This window comes from Saccopteryx bilineata, chromosome 12 (genome assembly GCF_036850765.1).
Source record: "Saccopteryx bilineata isolate mSacBil1 chromosome 12, mSacBil1_pri_phased_curated, whole genome shotgun sequence".
NCBI lineage: Eukaryota > Metazoa > Chordata > Mammalia > Chiroptera > Emballonuridae > Saccopteryx > Saccopteryx bilineata.
Genome location: NC_089501.1, coordinates 58,838,603 through 58,858,221, shown reverse-complemented (window position 1 = coordinate 58,858,221; position 19,619 = coordinate 58,838,603). Strand labels below are relative to the sequence as shown.

The following is a 19,619-nucleotide window of genomic DNA, read 5'->3' as shown; positions in this document are numbered from 1 at the left end:
GGGGGCAGCCTGCCTGCTGCACTCCACTCCCCCCCCCACACCCGCCTGCACCCTGGGAGCTCCCCTCCAGGGGTGGCAAACACGGGGGGGGGGGGGGCAGCCTGCCTGCTGCACTCCACTCCCCCCCCACACCCGCCTGCACCCTGGGAGCTCCCCTCCAGGGGTGGCAAACACGGGGGGGGGCAGCCTGCCTGCTGCACTCCACTCCCCCCCCCACACCCGCCTGCACCCTGGGAGCTCCCCTCCAGGGGTGGCTGCACCCCCCCCCCCCACCTGCAGCAGCCCCAGCACTTTCCGGCCCAACGTAGTGTCACCTCCTTAGAGGTCTCAACTGCGTTCTAACTGCAGGCCCAGGCTGGCGACCCCCAGACCTGTGCTGGCCCCTGACCCTGGCCCATCAGTGTGGAGGCACACCTGAAAAGCTGATGAATATTCTATGAGGTCCTCCTCTAAACTGCAGGTCTTTAAAAACCCTCAGAATAAAGGGCCCAGCAGGGTTTTCCCAGGACACCTGTGCCCTTCGCTTCATGCTGACCAAGTGCCATGTAGGCAGCGCCTCTTACCTGGGCCCTGGTCTCTCCAGTGCTGTCCTTGGCCGGACCGGCTCTGCCCGGAGCTGTTCCTGTGGGAGCCGAGCCCCTGTCTTCCCCATCTCCCTGTGGGAACATGTGGTCAGCACATTAGCAAGCTACCAGACGCGGAACCCCCAATAACACGTACGTGTAAGACTAGCGGGGGTCCGAACGCCACAGGGAGAGCCCACGACAATGCTCCCGCAGGTCCCAGTGCAGCCGGGTGCACCTGAGGACCTGTGCTGCTGGTGGAGCTGATCAAGGACCTGGTGTGCTCTGCGGTCCCCAAGGCAGGGCCTTCGGGGTCAGTTCTGATGGACGCTGCCTCCCTCGGGAAGGCTGCCTGCCAGCACACCCACCGTCGGTGTGTAGGGACTTCGTACACCAGATGAGGTCTTCACAAACGTACTTCACATAATTGTCTTACTTGAAAATCCCCTCTCCTCAACTCCTGCACCTAGACATCTCCACCACGTGTCTCTATGAGAATTTAACACAGAAAGTCTGACTAGACCCTACTTACAGGCAATAAAAAATACGGGTGTTTCCCTAGAGGCTCTCGGCCTGTGACCCAGCCATGGTATGTGCACTCCCGCCCAGCTGTGGACGGGGAGGTGCGTGTGGGGCACAGGGCTCCCTTCCCAGGAGGAAGAGACGGTGAGGCCTGGTGTGTGCAGGGTGGACACACGCAGGTGTGCTGTGAGCACGTGTGCATCTCACCAGGGCCAGGCCTCCAACCCGCCTCGTTCCCAATGTTCCTGCACCGCCACATTTGTGATCAGGTCACTTTAAAAACCCTCAGAAGTGCCATGGCCGGTTGGCTCAGCGGTAGAGCGTCGGCCTAGCGTGCGGAGGACCCGGGTTCGATTCCCGGCCAGGGCACACAGGAGAAGCGCCCATTTGCTTCTCCACCCCTCCGCCGCGCTTTCCTCTCTGTCTCTCTCTTCCCCTCCCACAGCCAAGGCTCCACTGGAGCAAAGATGGCCCAGGCGCTGGGGATGGCTCTGTGGCCTCTGCCTCAGGTGCTAGAGTGGCTCTGGTCGCAACATGGCGACGCCCAGGATGGGCAGAGCACCCCCATGGCGTGCTGGGTGGATCCCGGTCGGGCGCATGCGGGAGTCTGTCTGACTGTCTCTCCCTGTTTCCAGCTTCAGAAAAATGAAAAAAAAAAAAAAAAAAAAAAAAAAAAACCCCTCAGAAGTTCCCCAGTTTGCTGTGGATGAAAATGTCAAGACTGAGTTGCCTCCCACACCTGGTTCCCACTTCCCTTCCCAGCCCCTCCTCCTGCTCCAGTCGGTCGCTACGGCTGCGGGCAGCCTCTCAGAAACCAGACTTTCCTGCCGTCGCCTAAGTTCCTTCCTCCTGGGCAGTGTCCCTGCGTCCCCCACAAAGTCGAGTTCCACTCAGCCCTCAAGGCCTCAGCCAGTGCCACTCTCTGTATAAAGTCTCTGTGATGCCCTAACCTGTGCCTCTGTGTGGGCCGTCTGGGGTCTGGTCAAACTCCCACGGCACCCGGACGGCGAACACATCGGAACTCACCGTCCAGCCCCCCGCCTGGCTGGAGGTCAGCATCGGAGTTCGAGCCGCTGTGAGCTCAGAGCTTCAGGACAGGCTGGCAGCACCGTCTCCCAGGTGCCACCAGCACCCGCCTGGTGCACAGAGCACTGGGGGCGCACGGGGGTCAGCTGGGGCCCCTGCAGACTCATGGGAGTGGAGCTAGCTATGCAGCACCTGCCTGGGAGGGCTAAGTCCCGGACACCTGCCCCGTCCCTGCAGCCTCACTCGCACACCTGTGTGGACATGTGGGTGCAGTGTCTCACGCTGGAGGTCTACAGGCCCAGGCTCTGGTCCCCCCAAACCCGGGGATGGGAGAGTCACAGGGGCCTATGTTTTCCTCCTGCAAAGAGAGGGGAACTAACCATAGAACCTCAGGTTATGTTTCTGAAGAGAATGACGACTTCAGGAACAAAAAGAAACAAGTTTCCAAATCTTTTAAATGAACTCGTCAAATTTCTTGAAACATGGTTCTGTTCATTAACTTGGAATAATACGACAGGGTCAGCGAATTCTCCTCCTCCTTATGTGAACTTCATGAGAAAGACCAAATTTAACTTGCCATATTGACCGAAAGTGACCACAGCATGAAACCACAGGCCGTCCCGAAGGCTTTGACAATACTTGTCACATACAGTCCTGTTAGGCCTGGTTCAAGCACTCATCCTTTGAGAGGCGGGAAGCTGCTCAGGTGTAGAACCCTGTCTGCATGTCACTGGCCACCCTATTGCTGCTCTCCTAGCAGCCCGCTGGGACCGGGCCACAGCAGGAACCTGGAGCTGTGGCCTCAAAACCTGCCTCCCCACGCCTGGTGGGAAGGAGGGAGGGCGGCAGGGAGGGAGGAAGGGACACTGGAGAAGAGGGCTCTGTTCTCGCCCTGCTGCTGTCTGAAGACACTGCCCTGCAGTGGACACCCCACCTGTCCCCACGCTGTCCTGACCTCTAACACAGAGGCCTCAGAATGATACTTGCAAGGCTCACGTCACGCACTCTGAGGACAACTGGTGCTAGAAAGTTGGGGTGAGTTCTCTTGGTCCACCAAGAAAGAACACGGGGTTGCCGTAGTTACAGATGTGTATCTGGACCAAATGAGGCCGTGAAATGGTAACTGCACTCATTGATAGGATAAGCTATTATCAAGACGTCCAAAGTCACTGGTGAACAGAAGCCTCCAATGATGAGCTATGCTCTTTCACCTGTCAGATGAACTAGAAACACACTTCCCAATGCTGCCCAGGGGGCACTGAGACAGCCCTCACCACTGCCTTCGGGCCACACAGAGACAGACCTGTCTTTGAAAATAAGTTGGCAATATCTACTCAAAATTCGAGCATTTTAATCTACCATTCTGTAAACTATCGTGTTCCATTTTAAGAAAGTGATGCAAATAAAACTAAAATGTATGAGGAGGAATATGGAAGCAACCTCAAAGCTCAGGCTGGGGGCCCCGCGAGAGAACAGGGTGCTTGTGGTGGCAGTGACGCTCCGAGGAGGGGTACCGGGACCTGGTCACGCGGCAGGGCGAGCACTGCTGAGGGTCGGGACAGGGGCAGCACGGAGACCAGCCAGGAGCGAACGTGCAGGAAACACGGCAGAGTGCACCAGCTGTCCAGATTTACGTCTCCTTCCTCATTACTTTCTCTGTGTTTTGATGTTTTCTCCTTTTTAGTGAGAGAGACAGGGACAGAGAGAGAGAGAAACAGAGAGAGGGACAGAAAGGGATAGGCAGGAAGGGAGAGAGATGAGAAGCATCAGTTCTTCCTTGCAACACCTTAGTTGTTCACTGATTGCTTTCTCATATGTGCCTTGACTGGGGGGAGGGGGGCTACAGCAAAACGAGTGACCCCTTGCTCAAGCCAGTGACCTTGTGCTCAAGCCAGCAAACTTGGGCTCGAGTCAGCGACCATGAGGTCATGTCTATGATCCCACGCTCAAGCCAGCGACCCTGCACTCGAGCTGGATGAGCCCGCACTCAAGCCGGCGACCTTGGGGATTCGAACCTGGGTCCTCTGAGTCCCAGTCTGACACTCTATCCACTGCACCACAGCCTGGTCAGGTAATTCTGAACACATTACGGGGAAACATAAACCGAAACGTCTGTCAAACAAATACCGTCCAACGCCTGTCCCTAGGGATGTGGGGACGGTGGCTCTGCCCCCAGAGCAGCTCTTAATTATCATCAACTAACAAACCCTCTGAAGTAGTTTTCCTAAAGGAACCATCGTAGAAATCGCTGGGTAGCAGCCGACGGTTCCCATTTTGTTTGTCACTCACGCCACGAGCCTCGTGGCCATCCCTGCCAGGACCCTGGTGCCCACCTGACTGGTGGGGCCGCCAGAGCTGCCTGTTGACGATCCGCCGGTCCTCCCTCTGGCAGGCCTTGCACACGACCGACTTCAGCTGCTGGAACGTGGCGAGCCAAGACCTCTGCAACAGACCAGCATCAGACACAGGGGGGTGCTCGGGACGGGGTGGGGCGTGGGCTCCATGGGCTCCCGTGGCCTGACCATTGTCGCAGTCCCTGGACAGTAACACTAGCAGCCGCGTAGGTCAGACAATCACTTCTAAAACACGCCACGTTCGGTCGTGACACCTAGGTCACAGTACAGCATCTCACCTAAACCTCTGCCTGTGAAGGCCCTGTTGTCTCCCATGTGGAGGCAGCAGGAGGAAGAGCCACTCAGTCTCCTGGCCTCACCTGACCGACTCTCCATCCTGCCTCGTCTAACCCAGAAGGTGCAAACGCAGTCACTTTGCATGTGGTCAAGACGCTAGAGATAGAGAAGTCTATCTCTAGCATCGGTGACCATGACTCACAGGCACTTGCCTTTTGTCCATTCTGTGGTGACCAGCCCAATCGGAAAACATTTTCCTTTGCTATCCTGATCTTGTGGTCTGTTCATCCTTCTGATGGCTCTAAATTCTGAACTTCCTGTTTCCCGTGATGCCCTGTGGTGTGTGTGAGAAATGAGCGTGGTAACAACCCCCAAATGTTTTCTCTGGGGGAGCTCAAAGCGCATCTCCCTCCCCGGCCAGTGAGCCCACCGCGCACGCCTGTGGGTGTGCTGTCGCACGCCAGCGCGCTTGGCCCAGGCCGCATTGGAGACCTTCCGGGAACTGTGCAGCACTGTAGTCACGAGGTCAAGAGCTGTCAACGTCCCCAGCTGCACTGTCAGGAGCGTTTTCAGATGAGAAACTGTCACTATTCCTACTGAATCAGCCTGACGCCTGCAGAGGTCCCCGGCAGGACACGCCTGTCCTCAGCTCACGAAGGGGAGGAGGGAGAGCAGCTGACCAGTGACAGCGAGCTAGACTGGGTGGCTTGTGGCCGGCCCTCCCCCCACAGACATCACTGAGGTCCTGATCCCGTGGAAGTATTTTGGCAGAAGCTAGAAGGTATGTCGGCCCTACAGCTTCTGCCTGGACCTCGGGTCTGGCCTCTGGGACAACAGTCCCTTACAGGGTATGAGCAGCAGGCCCACAGTGCCTGCGAGAGCCTTCCAAGTGCTCAGGCTTAGAGCAAGTGTTGAGAGCAAGCCTGTTTCTCGCAGTCAAGTGACCACAGGAACTCGGCACCTCTGGCCTGCCCGCTGTCTGGCCGACACTGAGTTTTCACGAGGCCTCGGAGCCACTGATCCAGCCTGCCAGCCGCTCAGACGTGGAGGAGACCGTGAACTCACATTTTGCTCCACGAGAACCTCCGCACTGCACCCCTTCTCAGACTGCAGGTACTTCTCGTGGAATAGCTTCCCGTCAAACACATTCCAGGGCATGAAGTCACTGGTCCTCCAGGGGAAGCCGCACGCACTGTTGACCAGCACCAGCATGGTCAGGCCGCGGACCAGGAGGGAGCCCAGCTGCACGGCTCTGGAGTCGATGTAATCGAGCTGTGGAGAGCAGATATGGAGGAGGTGAGGAGCCCCACACCGTGGGGAGCAGACATCTGTGCCCCCGCGGGCTCAGGACACTCGCAACACAACCACGGCTGCTCCAAAAACTGAGGCGTGGAGGTAGGTGATCCGCGGGGGAGCCTGCTCACCCAGCGTCACCCACCAGACCTTTTGCCAGGTTGGTCTGTTCACAGACCCTGTGAGTGCAAACCCATGGCCTCTCCCCAGGCAAAGCTGAGCCCTCAGCAGTCTCTTAGGCGCTGTGCTCTGAAAAACTTTCTTTAACAGCGAAGGCCAAGGAAGAGGAACCAGAGAGCACCACGCTAGGTACTAACGGGCTCAGTGTGCTGCAAGAAATCACATTCGGTCACTCTAATTATGAGTAGTAATTATTATTATTATTGTTATTTTTGTGACAGAGACAGAGCCAGAGAGAGGGACAGATAGGGATAGACAGGAAGGGAGAGAGATGAGAAGCATCAATTCTTCATTGTGGCACCTTAGTAGTTCATTGACTGCTTTCTCATATGTGCCTTGACCAGGGGACTACAGCAGAGTAAGCAGTCGCTCAAGCTAGCGACCATGGGGACATGTCTATGATCCTGCACTTAAGCCAGTGACCCCGTGCACAAGCTGGTGAGCCCGTGCTCAAACTGGTGACCCTGGGGATGCAAACCTGGGTACTCTGCATCCCAGTCCAATGCTCTATCCACCACACCACATCTGGTCAGGCCACATTAACAAACGGTGCAACCTCACTGCAAGAATGCCATGCCCAGGTAATGTGAATGCCCCTCACAGTGAGCCCGTCACTGAGGTAACTCAGTGCGCAGAATAAACACGATCATGATAAAGCAGAGTGAGGCTTAGGGCCTTGCCTGAGGCCCCAGGGAACTTCTGAACAAAAGGGCTGCTGGCATGGTTAGCAATGAACCCTCAGGCTCTGGGGTTCACAGAAACAGGGTGCACACAGCTCACCCTGTCGTGCACCCCATGTGCCACTGGCCCACCTGTGCTGCTTCTGACAGCAGGGGGCTGATGACGCTGCTGTGACTTACACCGCAGATGCATGCCTACCAACAACACTGTATGTGACCCATCAGCCAGGCACCCAGCACACTTCAAAGTCCTCAGGCCAATGATATGGAATGCTGATGACAGGTCACCTTCCATGTGCTGTGGCTTCAATTTTATAACAACTGTCTCTGTCATTAACTTATGTACTTCTTTTCCTTTTAATTTCCCAATCAAAAGTGACCAAGCACTTCCCAGTGAGGGGCAGTTCAGACAGTGCTTCCTGAGCCCTTGCTGCTAAGAGATGAATCCAGAAGGTTCTAACAGCCGGTGCTTTCTGTCTGGAAGGAGGCTGGAGTCAAAGGGGATGATGGTCTTGCTGGTGTTGAGGACCCAATGCCATAGGAACCTGGTGGACAAGAAGCTCCCGCAGTTTCTTTGGCTCTCTCCCAAAAGACAGCGAGAGCAGATCTAAACCACAGCTGCTCTGAGACAGAAGTGGACACGCTCTCTGGGTGGCCTGGGGACAGCAGGATGACAACCCTGACACCCTGTGTCTCACAGAGGACCCCACAGAACACTCCGGACATGCACCGTGTCCCACAGAACACTGTGGGTGTAGCTAATGACCTCTGTCCGGTATGTTCCCAGGCGAGGCGTGGTGTGCTCACAAGAGCTGCCATGCGACGGGGCTGAGGCCGGGGCAGCCTAGGACAGGCTCACGTGCGACGGTGTCAGGCAAACCTGTCCCAGCTGCACAGACAGAGGGTCCAGGAACCCACCCTCCCACTTACAGCTACTTCAGGAGCGGGACTTTGTAAGATAGATATCTGCTCTCTTATCAAGTCTATTGTTCCCATGAGTTTCCCTCCTAACTATGCAGATTCTAACCTAAGTCCATCTCCACCTGCGTGTGTGTGTGTTTCCACACGGCCTGCGCGAGCTAAGTGTGAGCCCTCACAGAACAGTGAGCACGCCTGGTGCCCCAGAGCTGTAGCTCACACACAGGGACAGGTGCACCCAGAGAGAGCCCTCAGCCGTAGCTGGGGAGGAGCCATGGTGCAGGTCTCACGCTGCGCTCCGTGCCCCGGTGGGGCCAGAGTCTTGTCACCTGTGTGATCCCTCTTTGTGCACCATTAAATATACCTGGCTTTCCTTCTATAAAATAAGAAGCAGTCCTCGTCCCCCCCTTACTCAAGTTTCACTAATGTCTGCCGTGCCAGTGTCTCTTCCCTAACCCTCCTCGCTCCCAGTGACAGGGTCCGTCTCCTGGATACGGGCAGAGGCCGAAATGCCGTCCGGGTGGAAGAGGCCCCGACTCCGCTCCAGCTCCTCCAATAGCAGGGGGGATGGGGTGGTGCCCGTGTTGATGGTGCCCGCACGTCACATCCTGGACACGGGCAGAGGCAGAAACGCCGTCCGGGTGGAAGAGGCCTCGACTCCGCTCCAGCTCCTCCAATAGCAGGGGGGTGGGGGTGATGTCCGTGTTGATGGTGCCCGCACGTCACATCCTGGACACGGGCAGAGGCAGAAACGCCGTCCGGGTGGAAGAGGCCTCGACTCCGCTCCAGCTCCTCCAATAGCAGGGGGGTGGGGGGATGCCCGTGTTGATGGTGCCCGCACGTCACATCCTGGACACGGGCAGAGGCAGAAACGCCGTCCGGGTGGAAGAGGCCTCGACTCCGCTCCAGCTCCTCCAATAGCAGGGGGGGTGGGGGGATGCCCGTGTTGATGGTGCTCACAGGTCACATCCTGGACACGGGCAGAGGCGACATCGTCCGGGTGGAAGAGGCCCCGACTCCGCTCCAGCTCCTCCAATAGCAGGGGGGGGGTGGGGGGATGCCCGTGTTGATGGTGCTCACAGGTCACATCCTGGACACGGGCAGAGGCGACACCGTCCGGGTGGAAGAGGCCTCGACTCCGCTCCAGCTCCTCCAATAGCAGGGGGGGTGGGGGGATGCCCGTGTTGATGGTGCTCACAGGTCACATCCTGGACACGGGCAGAGGCAGAAACGCCGTCCGGGTGGAAGAGGCCTCGACTCCGCTCCAGCTCCTCCAATAGCAGGGGGGGTGGGGGGATGCCCGTGTTGATGGTGCTCACAGGTCACATCCCCTACCTCTCACATAGAAGAATCACTCCCACTGTGCGTTCCTGAGAGCCTGTGCAAAGCCATGCAGCCGGCAAGAGCACAGAGCCTTAGACGTGAACTCCAGCTGGCTCTGCATTGCACACTGCCTCAGTTTCCCCTGTGTACCACGGAGCAGGAGATAGCACGACCTCCACGCTGAGCTCTCTTTCTCTCTTGCCGGCTGTCTGACCTCACTGTGTGGGTCTCCAGCCACAGCACGAGCAGCTCGCACCTGCCAAGGGCTCAGGTGGAAGGTGGCAGACAGGGGCCTTGGGGGGAAGGTCATGCGGCTGGGGCCACAGCCCAGGCTAAGAACTAGTATGTACCTAGTAACTCAAAAGGCACTTTTTAAATTTGTGTGTTGTCAAAGGAAAAGAAATCCACTTTTAGAAACTGCTTTTTTAAACAAAAGGCTGTAATAAAACTGCTAATACAAAAGAAACCAGTCTGCCTGTCTGTCTGGACCTGATGGACTGCTGTGAGCATCAGGCTGTGAACCCACCCAGCATGGAAACGTTCTAAGATTGCATTAAAAGTTGTTTAGAAATGAAATTTACTAGTTTTTCTCACTGGAAAGACAAGTAAAAACTAATTCAATTAGGTCAAAGCTACAGATAAACTCATTATCGTTATCCAATCGTGTTTCCAGAGCACAGTCTGAAGTTCCCGCCAACAGCTGGCCTGACCTGGGGTTTCCCACTCGGAAGGAACTCAGATCTCATCCTGCAGCTGCAGAGGAACCCTGAGGCCGGGCCTGGGCCGTTTTGTGACATTAAGGCGTAAACACTCGTGAATGGCAGTGGTGAGAACAAGGGTGTGGGATGTGCATCTCCTGGACACATCTGCCTTCTCCATCACCACACGCCCCTCACTGAGCACCACAGGCAGAGTGCTGGGAGGGTGCGGCCTGGCCGTCCTCCCAGAGCCAACACTAGTCAGGGGGACGAGGCCCTGGACAAGATGTGTCCTAACACTAGAACAAGGTGTTATACCTAAAGTTAGCAAGGCTTAGAAAAGATCAATAAAGGTTCTCTTCAAATGACTAGGATATCTTCAAGTTCCTCTACACTTGCACGAGGCCATGCAGCGTGCTGACCCAGCTGCCCAGACACCTGGACGGCCCTGCCCGAGCACGGCTGCCGCCTGTGCCAGCTCCTCCCACAGCCGGGCTGACCTGGCAGGGCTGTGGGCAGGGCTGTGGGCAGGGCTGTGGGCTCGGCCGTGTGAGGGAGGAAGCCACACCACTGCATCATGAAAAGGACAAAGACAGAGACGCCAGGCGGGCCGAGCGCTGGCCCCAGCCCCGGGCTCCTGGTCACTCAGTACCTGCACATCTTCCAGCTGCACCGCCGACTTCCCCTGGAGGCACACGGCCTGAGCGATGAAGGCGTGCAGGTCCTCGAGGCTCAGCGTGTCCACCTGGGGGGAGAGCAGAGCCCAGCCCAGACTCGCACACGGGCGGCAACGCCCAGCACAACACACACAGAGTGGGCCTCATGCAGCAGACGGGGGCAGAAGAGACACGGTGGAGTGAGAGGGTCTCTTCTCCCACTGCCCACAGGCCCTGAGGTGAAGTTCCCCAGGTGCCCAGAGCCAAAGGGGACAGAGGGGCCTGGTTACTATCTTGCAAGAAAGAAATTTCCAGAATGCTGGGAGGAGTCATGAGCTATGATTGAGTCTGAGTCTTAGAGAATACAGGTGATCGTTTTGGGCACAAGTTTCCAGAGCTGGCAACCCAAGGGTTTGCAGACAGGGCACCTGAGATGACCAAAGCTGGGACTAGACCCACCTCACCAGTCCCAGGGGAGCCTGTGCCCTGGAACCCCATTTAAAGGGAAGCGGGGTCCCTACAATATGATCCCCTCTGAGAGCAGAAGCAAAGGGAGAGCAGGACTCCCCAAGCCTGTTCCACATACATGCATCACACACCTCTAAGGCTGATGAGCAGGACCCCCCAAGCCTGTTCCATATACATGCATCACACACGTCTAAGGCTGATGAGCAGGACTCCCCAAGCCTGTTCCATATACATGCATCGCACACGTCTAAGGCTGATGAGCAGGACTCCCCAAGCCTGTTCCATACACATGCATTGCACACGTCTAAGGCTGATGAGCAGGACTCCCCAAGCCTGTTCCATACACATGCATTGCACACGTCTAAGGCTGATGAGCAGGACTCCCCAAGCCTGTTCCATATACATGCATCGCACACGTCTAAGGCTGACGAGCAGGACCCCCCAAACCTGTTCCATATACATGCATCACACACGTCTAAGGCTGATGAGCAGGACTCCCCAAGCCTGTTCCATATACATGCATCACACACCTCTAAGGCTGATGAGCAGGACTCCCCAAGCCTGTTCCATACACATGCATCACACACCTCTAAGGCTGATGAGCAGGACCCCCCAAGCCTGTTCCATATACATGCATCGCACACCTCTAAGGCTGATGAGCAGGACTCCCCAAGCCTGTTCCATATACATGCATCGCACACCTCTAAGGCTGATGAGCAGGACTCCCCAAGCCTGTTCCATATACATGCATCACACACCTCTAAGGCTGATGAGCAGGACTCCCCAAGCCTGTTCCATACACATGCATCACACACCTCTAAGGCTGATGAGCAGGACCCCCCAAGCCTGTTCCATATACATGCATCGCACACGTCTAAGGCTGATGAGCAGGACTCCCCAAGCCTGTTCCATATACATGCATCGCACACCTCTAAGGCTGATGAGCAGGACTCCCCAAGCCTGTTCCATACACATGCATCACACACCTCTAAGGCTGATGAGCAGGACTCCCCAAGCCTGTTCCATACACATGCATCACACACCTCTAAGGCTGATGAGCAGAACTCCCCAAGCCTGTTCCATATACATGCATCACACACCTCTAAGGCTGATGAGCAGGACCCCCCCAAGCCTGTTTCATATACATGCATTGCACATGTCTAAGGCTGATGAGCAGGACCCCCCAAGCCTGTTCCATATACATGCATCACACACGTCTAAGGCTGATGAGCAGGACTCCCCAAGCCTGTTCCATATACATGCATCACACACGTCTAAGGCTGACGGGCTGCTCACACGTGTGACAACTCCGAACTGTCCTTTAGAGCGTGGCAAAGAGCTGGTGTTTGGGGACCAGGCACTGGACAGAGGTGACAGAGCCACTGGCCCCTGCTGTGCCTCACAGGAGACAGGGCAGAAGTGGGAGGGACTGAGCAATGGGACAGGAGCCGACAAGGAGCGAGGCTCACCTGCACAAACAGGTAGATGAGGAGGCAGCACAGCGCCTGGAAGGGGCTCTCCACAGCCTGCAGCTCTTCTCTCGAGGAGGAGAGGTCGAAGCAGGCCAGGAACACGTCCACACGCCGCACTTGGGTTCCAGGCTCCTGGTTCAGCCACAACTGTCTCAAACTAGGCATTCCTCCTAGATTAAAAAAGTTCCCCGCCCCCCCAAAAAATACACCATGAAGTCCATTTCCATTACTCTCTGCACCAGCAAGTTGTAGCGTACTTCCTAGAGAGTCAGGGGATGAGGGCCATACACCTCTGGGCTTTAGAGGGACCAGAAGTCAACGTCAGCAGGGCTCCTGGTCTGGCACCAGCACACACGCATCTCACTGAGAACAGCTTGCCGCTGGTGTTCCTACCTGTGCTGCGCCCTGTATTATGAATGCTTTTCAGAGTTGTTTTTCGGGCACTGTCCTTGAGTGTGAGCGAGGTCACAGCCACCACGGAGAACTGGGCCGAGGCAGCAGCTCAACGTCCCTCTGCTCTCCCCCGGACTGGTGGTCTCACCGCTACAGGGACAGCGAGACTGCACGTCCCCAGGGCTGCCGCTGTGGTGCCAGGAGGCGGGCACTAGCTCCTGTGAGCCCCGTGCCTGAAAACTAACCCCATCATGTAATTCCGGGTGCTTCACACTGTCTGTTACACGTACATGTACGTTGTTACATTCAAAGGAGAGGAACATCCTCCTCCTGTCCTGCCACCACGGGAGCGCACGCGTGTGGGGTGACACAGCCGCGGGAGACCTCAGCTCACGGGGGGAGGGCTGCTCTCCCCTCCCTCATAGAGGTGCTAAGATACAGCTCATGAAAAAAACATAGTTTTCCACTTAAAATGACTTTTCATTCATCAAAATATGCTTTCAGTAGTGGGAAAAAGGTGATTTGAGCAGAATGTCAAGAACCAAATCCTGCAAATTCAGTGAGTTAGACCCTGGGGGTCAGATCACGGGATCTGGTCCCTCCCTGGGGACCTCGTGCCAGGACCCGTGAGCAGACTCCCCCAGAGCAGGCTGCCGCAAGCCCACGCTGGCTCCCTCCGCCCTCCTCCGGGGCCCCGCTGCCCTGGAAACCAGTGCACGGGCAGCTCTGGGAGGCGTTTCCGCTGACTCCTCCCACACAGTGCGCGGCCGGACGATGTGCTGGCGCGGGGCGTCGGTACCTGGGACGGTCATCTGCAGAGGCCTGACGAGGTCCGGGTGCCTCAGGGGGTTCCCAGCGTACACAAACCACTCCTGGACGGGGGGACTGCTGCTGAGGTCATCTGAGCAGAGCAGGACGAGGAGATGCGTGTGAGGACCTGTCGTCCCAAGCTGACAGCAGCAGACCCCACTCTGTGGGGGCATTCCAACAGATGCACAGTGCGTTCTCACGTCCAAGGTCACTGAGAGGGACCTCCAGCATCTGACAGATGGACCTTGTCCTCCTGCTCTCCCATCTGAGGGCCATGTGCTCATTTCAACAGACACCGGCCTCTGGGCCTGTAAACAAGAGCCCCACCCCTCCTCCTACCTCACACTGTCCACAACACTTTTAGGGACACTGGGTGGAGTGACAACCCATTCTGGTCTTAAACTCACTGTGTCACACAACCACCCAGGCTCTCACTACATGAGACAGGGGAAGCTGGTAGAAACCACCCAGAGCAAAGGCACCTAGTGACGTCCATCCTTGTATCTCACTCAGCAGACAGAGGCGGGAGGAGGACTCTGCACTGGCATTCTTGCCTGGCCTGGCTGTCCTGAGAGTTCACTGCAGCCCCGAACTCCCTGCTCTCAGGCCCACCCTCTGCAGCAGCCACACAGCAGGCTGGGCCCTGGCCACCTTCCTGGGACCCTCCCTGCACCTGCCTGTCTCTCTCCTCTGCTCGCACCTCCTGGACACAACCACTGACTCGCAGGACTGGGCCCCCACCACAGGAATGCCCACTGGTGAGTGAGGGGACAGCAGCCAGGGACAGGACAGCTCACCCCGACTGGGACAGCCCCTGCACATACTTCCAGCCCCGTGAGCTACTGAGATGTCAAGGAGCAGCTTCTCCGAGCTCCTGAGATTGAAAAGGTTCCACAGTGACTGTCATCAGGGAGACTGAGACCCGGGGACAGGGTGAGAATCACTTAAGGACAGGTATGAGGCTAGGGAGGGGCAACGTGGTGAGTGATTTCAGGGTTTCTCCTGCTTTTGGCCGCAATGCCATCCAGCCACCCAAATGCCACATGTTCAACTAGAAAATACACGAGGGCATGGTATCAACCGCCCACCCCAACACAGTCAGACCTGGAGTGTCCGACAGGTCAGTTATCCACACTATCCCCATAAGGGGGACTCTGAGGCATCCAAGTGTCAGTTCAGTGCCTGTACTTCTGCTCAGACCCAGTGTCCACAGCTGCACGAGTCTAAGAGCTTGGCTCTTGTGCTCAGAGTCCACACCATGGAGTTAAAGGCACGTGGACTGTACATCTGTCTCACTTTAAAGCAGGAGTTCCCACTGCCAGTCACTCTGGGCTGAGGGACAGCTGCTTACCTAGTGGGATCTGAGAGGCTGTCTTTCTCTCTCCCTTCCTGCATCTTAAATGTCATTATTAGTTGTCCTTTTGTAAGGAGTGCCTTGCTCAATGCAAATGCTGAAAAGGCAGCTACAGCAGACGCCCAACAAACATCTACGATCACCTCCCTGCCGCCCTCTCCCTACACTGCCGCCACCACTGCACACAGACAGAGACGGGAGACACCCCCACTTAATTACACACACCCAAAAGGAAAACTTGTTATATTTTAAGATATGATGCATTAGATTTTATGAAAACCCTATTTTAAGGGCGAGTAAGTAGACAATGTCTTCTAATAATTACCATTTCTAAACTCCTGCAGGAGAAAAGGGTTTTCACACTTAAGCACAAGTCCTTTTAAGGAATAAAAAAATAACAGTTTATAGACACAATGCTCCTTTTCTATATGACTACAGGCTGACTGCTGGCTGATCAGATGCAGATGCCCGTGGCTCTTACCCTCACTCTATGCAGATGCCCGTGGCTCTTACCCCCGCTCTATGCAGATGCCCGTGGCTCTTACCCTCGCTCTATGCAGATGCCTGTGGCTCTTACCCTCGCTCTATGCAGATGCCCGTGGCTCTTACCCCCGCTCTATGCGATGCCCGTGGCTCTTACCCCCGCTCTATGCAGATGCCCGTGGCTCTTACCCCCGCTCTATGCAGATGCCCGTGGCTCTTACCCCCGCTCTATGCAGATGCCCGTGGCTCTTACCCCCGCTCTATGCAGATGCCCGTGGCTCTTACCCCCGCTCTATGCAGATGCCCGTGGCTCTTACCCCCGCTCTATGCAGATGCCCGTGGCTCTTACCCCCGCTCTATGCAGATGCCCGTGGCTCTTACCCCCGCTCTATGCAGATGCCCGTGGCTCTTACCCCCGCTCTATGCAGATGCCCGTGGCTCTTACCCTCGCTCTATGCAGATGCCCGTGGCTCTTACCCTCGCTCTATGCAGATGCCCGTGGCTCTTACCCTCGCTCTATGCGATGCCAGTGGCTGTCTCCACCGCGGACTCCGCAGAGGAGCAGCCTATCCAACCGCACCCGTGTCCTCGTCCGGCCAGCCCCGGAATGCCCGCGCCCTGTGCTGTTCCGAGGACTCACCTCGGCCCTCTGCCAGCAGCAGGCAGTAGACCCGCTGCCGCACGGGGCGGTAGACGAAGGCCTGGCTGGGCAGGGCCTGGTCCAGCGCATCCTCCAGGGTGTTGCTGCACTCGATCTCCCCTCTGCTCATGATGTTGTACACCAGGTAGCTCTCCGCCTGCACGTGACGGGCTCTAGCAACCTATTCAGAATTTAGACACATGGGTTTTTCCTTGAAAACAAAAGAACCACCTTAATACAAAAGTCAGCACCCGTATGTCACACAACAGTGCTCTCAAGGCTCTCAGCAATACAGAACTGTCCCGAACTCAAGCTGGCCTCTGTGTTTCCTGCCCACAGGGCCTCTGGCCAGGCTTCCTCCTGCTCCCTTGCTCCAGGCTCCAAGCACACGCACACGTGCCGGCCAGCTCCGCAGCACAGTTCTCTGTCCACCCGACAGCAAGGACCCACCCCAGCCCCGTCTTGCCCCTCCCTACCACCCGGAAACACAGGCCCAGTCACTGCCCGCCTCTGAAAGCTGCCACAAACTCTCACACTCACAGGCAAGGGCCTTTGTCAGGCCTGCTCCTTCCCGCACACACCACCCCTCCCAGAACCTGTCCCAGGCACAGCGGACTCTGGCAGCGCTCCTAGAGATGCTCAGCCCGCTCCCACCTCTGCCTGTGCTCCACCAACTCTGTCCTGGGCCTCCCAGCCTCCCACTCCCCCAGCCCCTTCTCGTGACGGCTGACCTCAAACATCCCCCCTCCACAAACCCTCTGCCCCGACATCAGCGGGCTCAGCTCACAAGGACCCTGCAGAGGTTATCCCGGCTGCTCTCGCCACTAAACTATAAACTCCTCGGGAGGGGAAACTGTGTCGCACTCATTCCTCTGTGATCATTTCTTGAGACTTGTCTGGGGGTTCTAGCAGGAGAGCGCAGCTACTCGTATACCCTTGACCGAAGAACGGTCCTCTCCTCTAGCGAGGAAGGCCATCCTCTTCGACGGAGCGCGCAGCTTCGGGAGGGACGCACATGGAGCGGTGAGGGAGGAAGGGGACACCCACCTAGCCAGCCAGATCAGCCGAGTCAACCCGGCGATCAATGGGGTGACAGATGTCGCAGCCAGATCGCCCTCACATCCATGATCACTTCTTACTGAGGGAAAGCCACATGTTGAGAACCCATCTGTTCCTGCCCTGCTATGCCTGGGCATGTGGTAGGTGATGAGATGTGATTTAAATGACTCCACTTTCTCATTTATAGGAACTTAAAATCAGAAGGGCTATGGTAACCTACACACAGTTTTTATTTTCCTGTGAAGAACATTCTCATTACTGCAGGGATAAATTCATCTACATTAGTATCCAAAAATTAAATCAAACAGTCTATAGCCAATGGCATTTAAAATGTGGCATCAGGGTTACTACTTGGAACACCAAAAACTCTGGGAATCAGACCATCTCATTATTTATACACACTAGTCATGTTGACTTATACTGCAGACTTGAGTTTTAATTTTAATTCCTCAGCTTCTTCATATACAAGGCAGGTATAATAAAGTGCCATCCTCACACAACTGTTGAGGACGAAGGGGGTGACACATGTGGAGTCCCTGGCCTGGCATATCATGTACGCTGTCAGTGCTGACCGCTGTTATAAGGCTGCATGGGCCAAAAAAATGTTTGTGTCACTGCTAGAATGTCTTTAAATCAAGACCACCAACAGACAAACAGCTTTAAGATCAATAAAGTATAAAAGAAAAAAGATTTAAAAGAGCTATTATTTGATACTCAAAGATCATCAGCAGTGACCTAGTTCTCTGGTCCTCGTGACACAGATCTATCAGAAATGTCACGGTCATGGATTCATGGTCCTTCTAAGGCAATAGTTTCTGATTTGTTCTCCTACACCCTCTTCCACCATTTCTGATTTTTATGATATTTGAAACGAACTGGTATTCTGCCAAATTTATCTACAAAGTAATAAATTATATCTACTCTACCAAGAAGTCTTAAATTTTGGCCACTATACAGAATTTGAGATGTAACAGCCTTGTCTGGGTGTGCTAAGGGTTTTCAGATTAATTTTCTAAATTATAACTTTAATCTACTAATTAGCTCAGTATCACCTAGTACAGACATGGCCAACATACTGCCCACGCCCGCAAGCCAAATCCGGTCCACATAATGAGTCTATGCGGCCTGCGATTAAATTTTTAATATTCTCCACTACTTTAAAATCTTAGCTACTCAGAAGCGGAAGCATTTTTGATTATTGAAAATCAAGATATTTAAGAAGATAGTGATACGCGGAAAAGAATTCCCCATGTGACTAATCCAGGGTAAACTTCCAATAATTGGTCGAATGGATTTGCGATACTTTTGTATTTTTTAAAAGAATTCCATTATAAAGATTTACAACTTTTGTGCTCATCTGTACTCAATATGAACTGTTTGACATTTAGCGACGATGTGAAACCCACATTCTTCTAGGTGGAGTTTGCCAGTGCGCACCCAAGGTCAAACAATTCGTTATTTTTGTGGTCAAGTGTGCTGAATCAAGTGGCACTGTAGCATAGACAATAGCTGCAGTTGATAACTGAAAATGTGTCCAGGCTGTTTGTAAAATGAAATAATTGTTTTATTTGAGATATAACCCCTTCAAGTTCATTCTATGAATTAAATATTGTTTTGATTGAGATACAGTTTAGATATTTATACAACATATAATTATATTTTTATTAAAATAATATTGTATATTAAAAATGTTTTTCGCTCACATTTATTCATAAACAAATTACATAATAAAATTTTGTTTAGTTGAATCGTTTTGTATTTAACATTTTTTAATTTTAATATTTCGTCTGGCCAGTGAAAAAAGTTTTCTTTCTAATCTGGCCCAGGGGCAAAAACTATTGGCCACATCTCACCTAGTAAGTGGTTTTTTATCTCTGCCCTTCCCTGTAGATACATAGCATTCTGTACTAGGAAAACCCATCTAATCTAAGAATTCTAAAGCTATTAATAATCCAGTCTACCCAACACTCTATAAGCACACAGAGAAAACACATGGGTGCACAGGGTGACTGTGTGGTTACAACACACACATACTTGATTCTGGTCACCTATCTGATAGGCTGGAAGACACCACTGCAAATGTTTTTAAGAAAAAATGTAAAGCGAACTGAAGAAACTTCCATTTATTTCCAAAGCCATGATTAAGTTCAGCAGACGTGTCACTGGGTGCACACAAGGGCCCTCCGTCTATGACAACACCTCCGTCTGCTGAGGACAGCGACCAGGACTCTCCCAGCTGCCCTGTCCAGGTGCCACCGCTGCCAGATGTCCTGCAGAGCAGGGCAGGCCCACATCCCCCAACCTCGTCCCCAGGGTCCGGGAAATGCCTATAACTGGACCTCCACCAAGGCCATGGGCAAGCAGAGATCTGTGAGGCCACCAGACCTCCTCTGCCTCCTGGTCCTGCCCGACGCCCCCTGCAGCCTGTGACACTGGCCTGTCTTTCCCCCT

General features: G+C 54.8%; 1 protein-coding gene across 4 annotated transcripts in view; it reads right to left on the bottom strand.

The window, feature by feature from the left end:
- The window catches only part of FAM120B (family with sequence similarity 120 member B), a 42,623-nt gene that overhangs the window by 9,846 nt on the left and 13,158 nt on the right, over nt 1-19,619 (bottom strand). For 3 of the 4 annotated variants that reach the window (XR_010727646.1, XM_066247755.1, XM_066247753.1), the window contains exons 3-8: nt 16,110-16,290; nt 13,622-13,723; nt 12,427-12,599; nt 10,486-10,578; nt 5,807-6,013; nt 564-656 (exon numbers count right to left, since the gene is read on the bottom strand). Coding sequence is in view for 3 of the 4 variants with exons in the window: in XM_066247755.1 (XP_066103852.1) it covers nt 564-656; nt 5,807-6,013; nt 10,486-10,578; nt 12,427-12,599; nt 13,622-13,723; nt 16,110-16,290 (849 nt within the window). In the remaining variant the exon portion in view is untranslated. Of the gene's footprint in view, nt 1-563; nt 657-4,444; nt 4,554-5,806; nt 6,014-10,485; nt 10,579-12,426; nt 12,600-13,621; nt 13,724-16,109; nt 16,291-19,619 lie in introns of all 4 variants that reach the window. The other variant, XM_066247756.1, reaches the window with a different exon arrangement.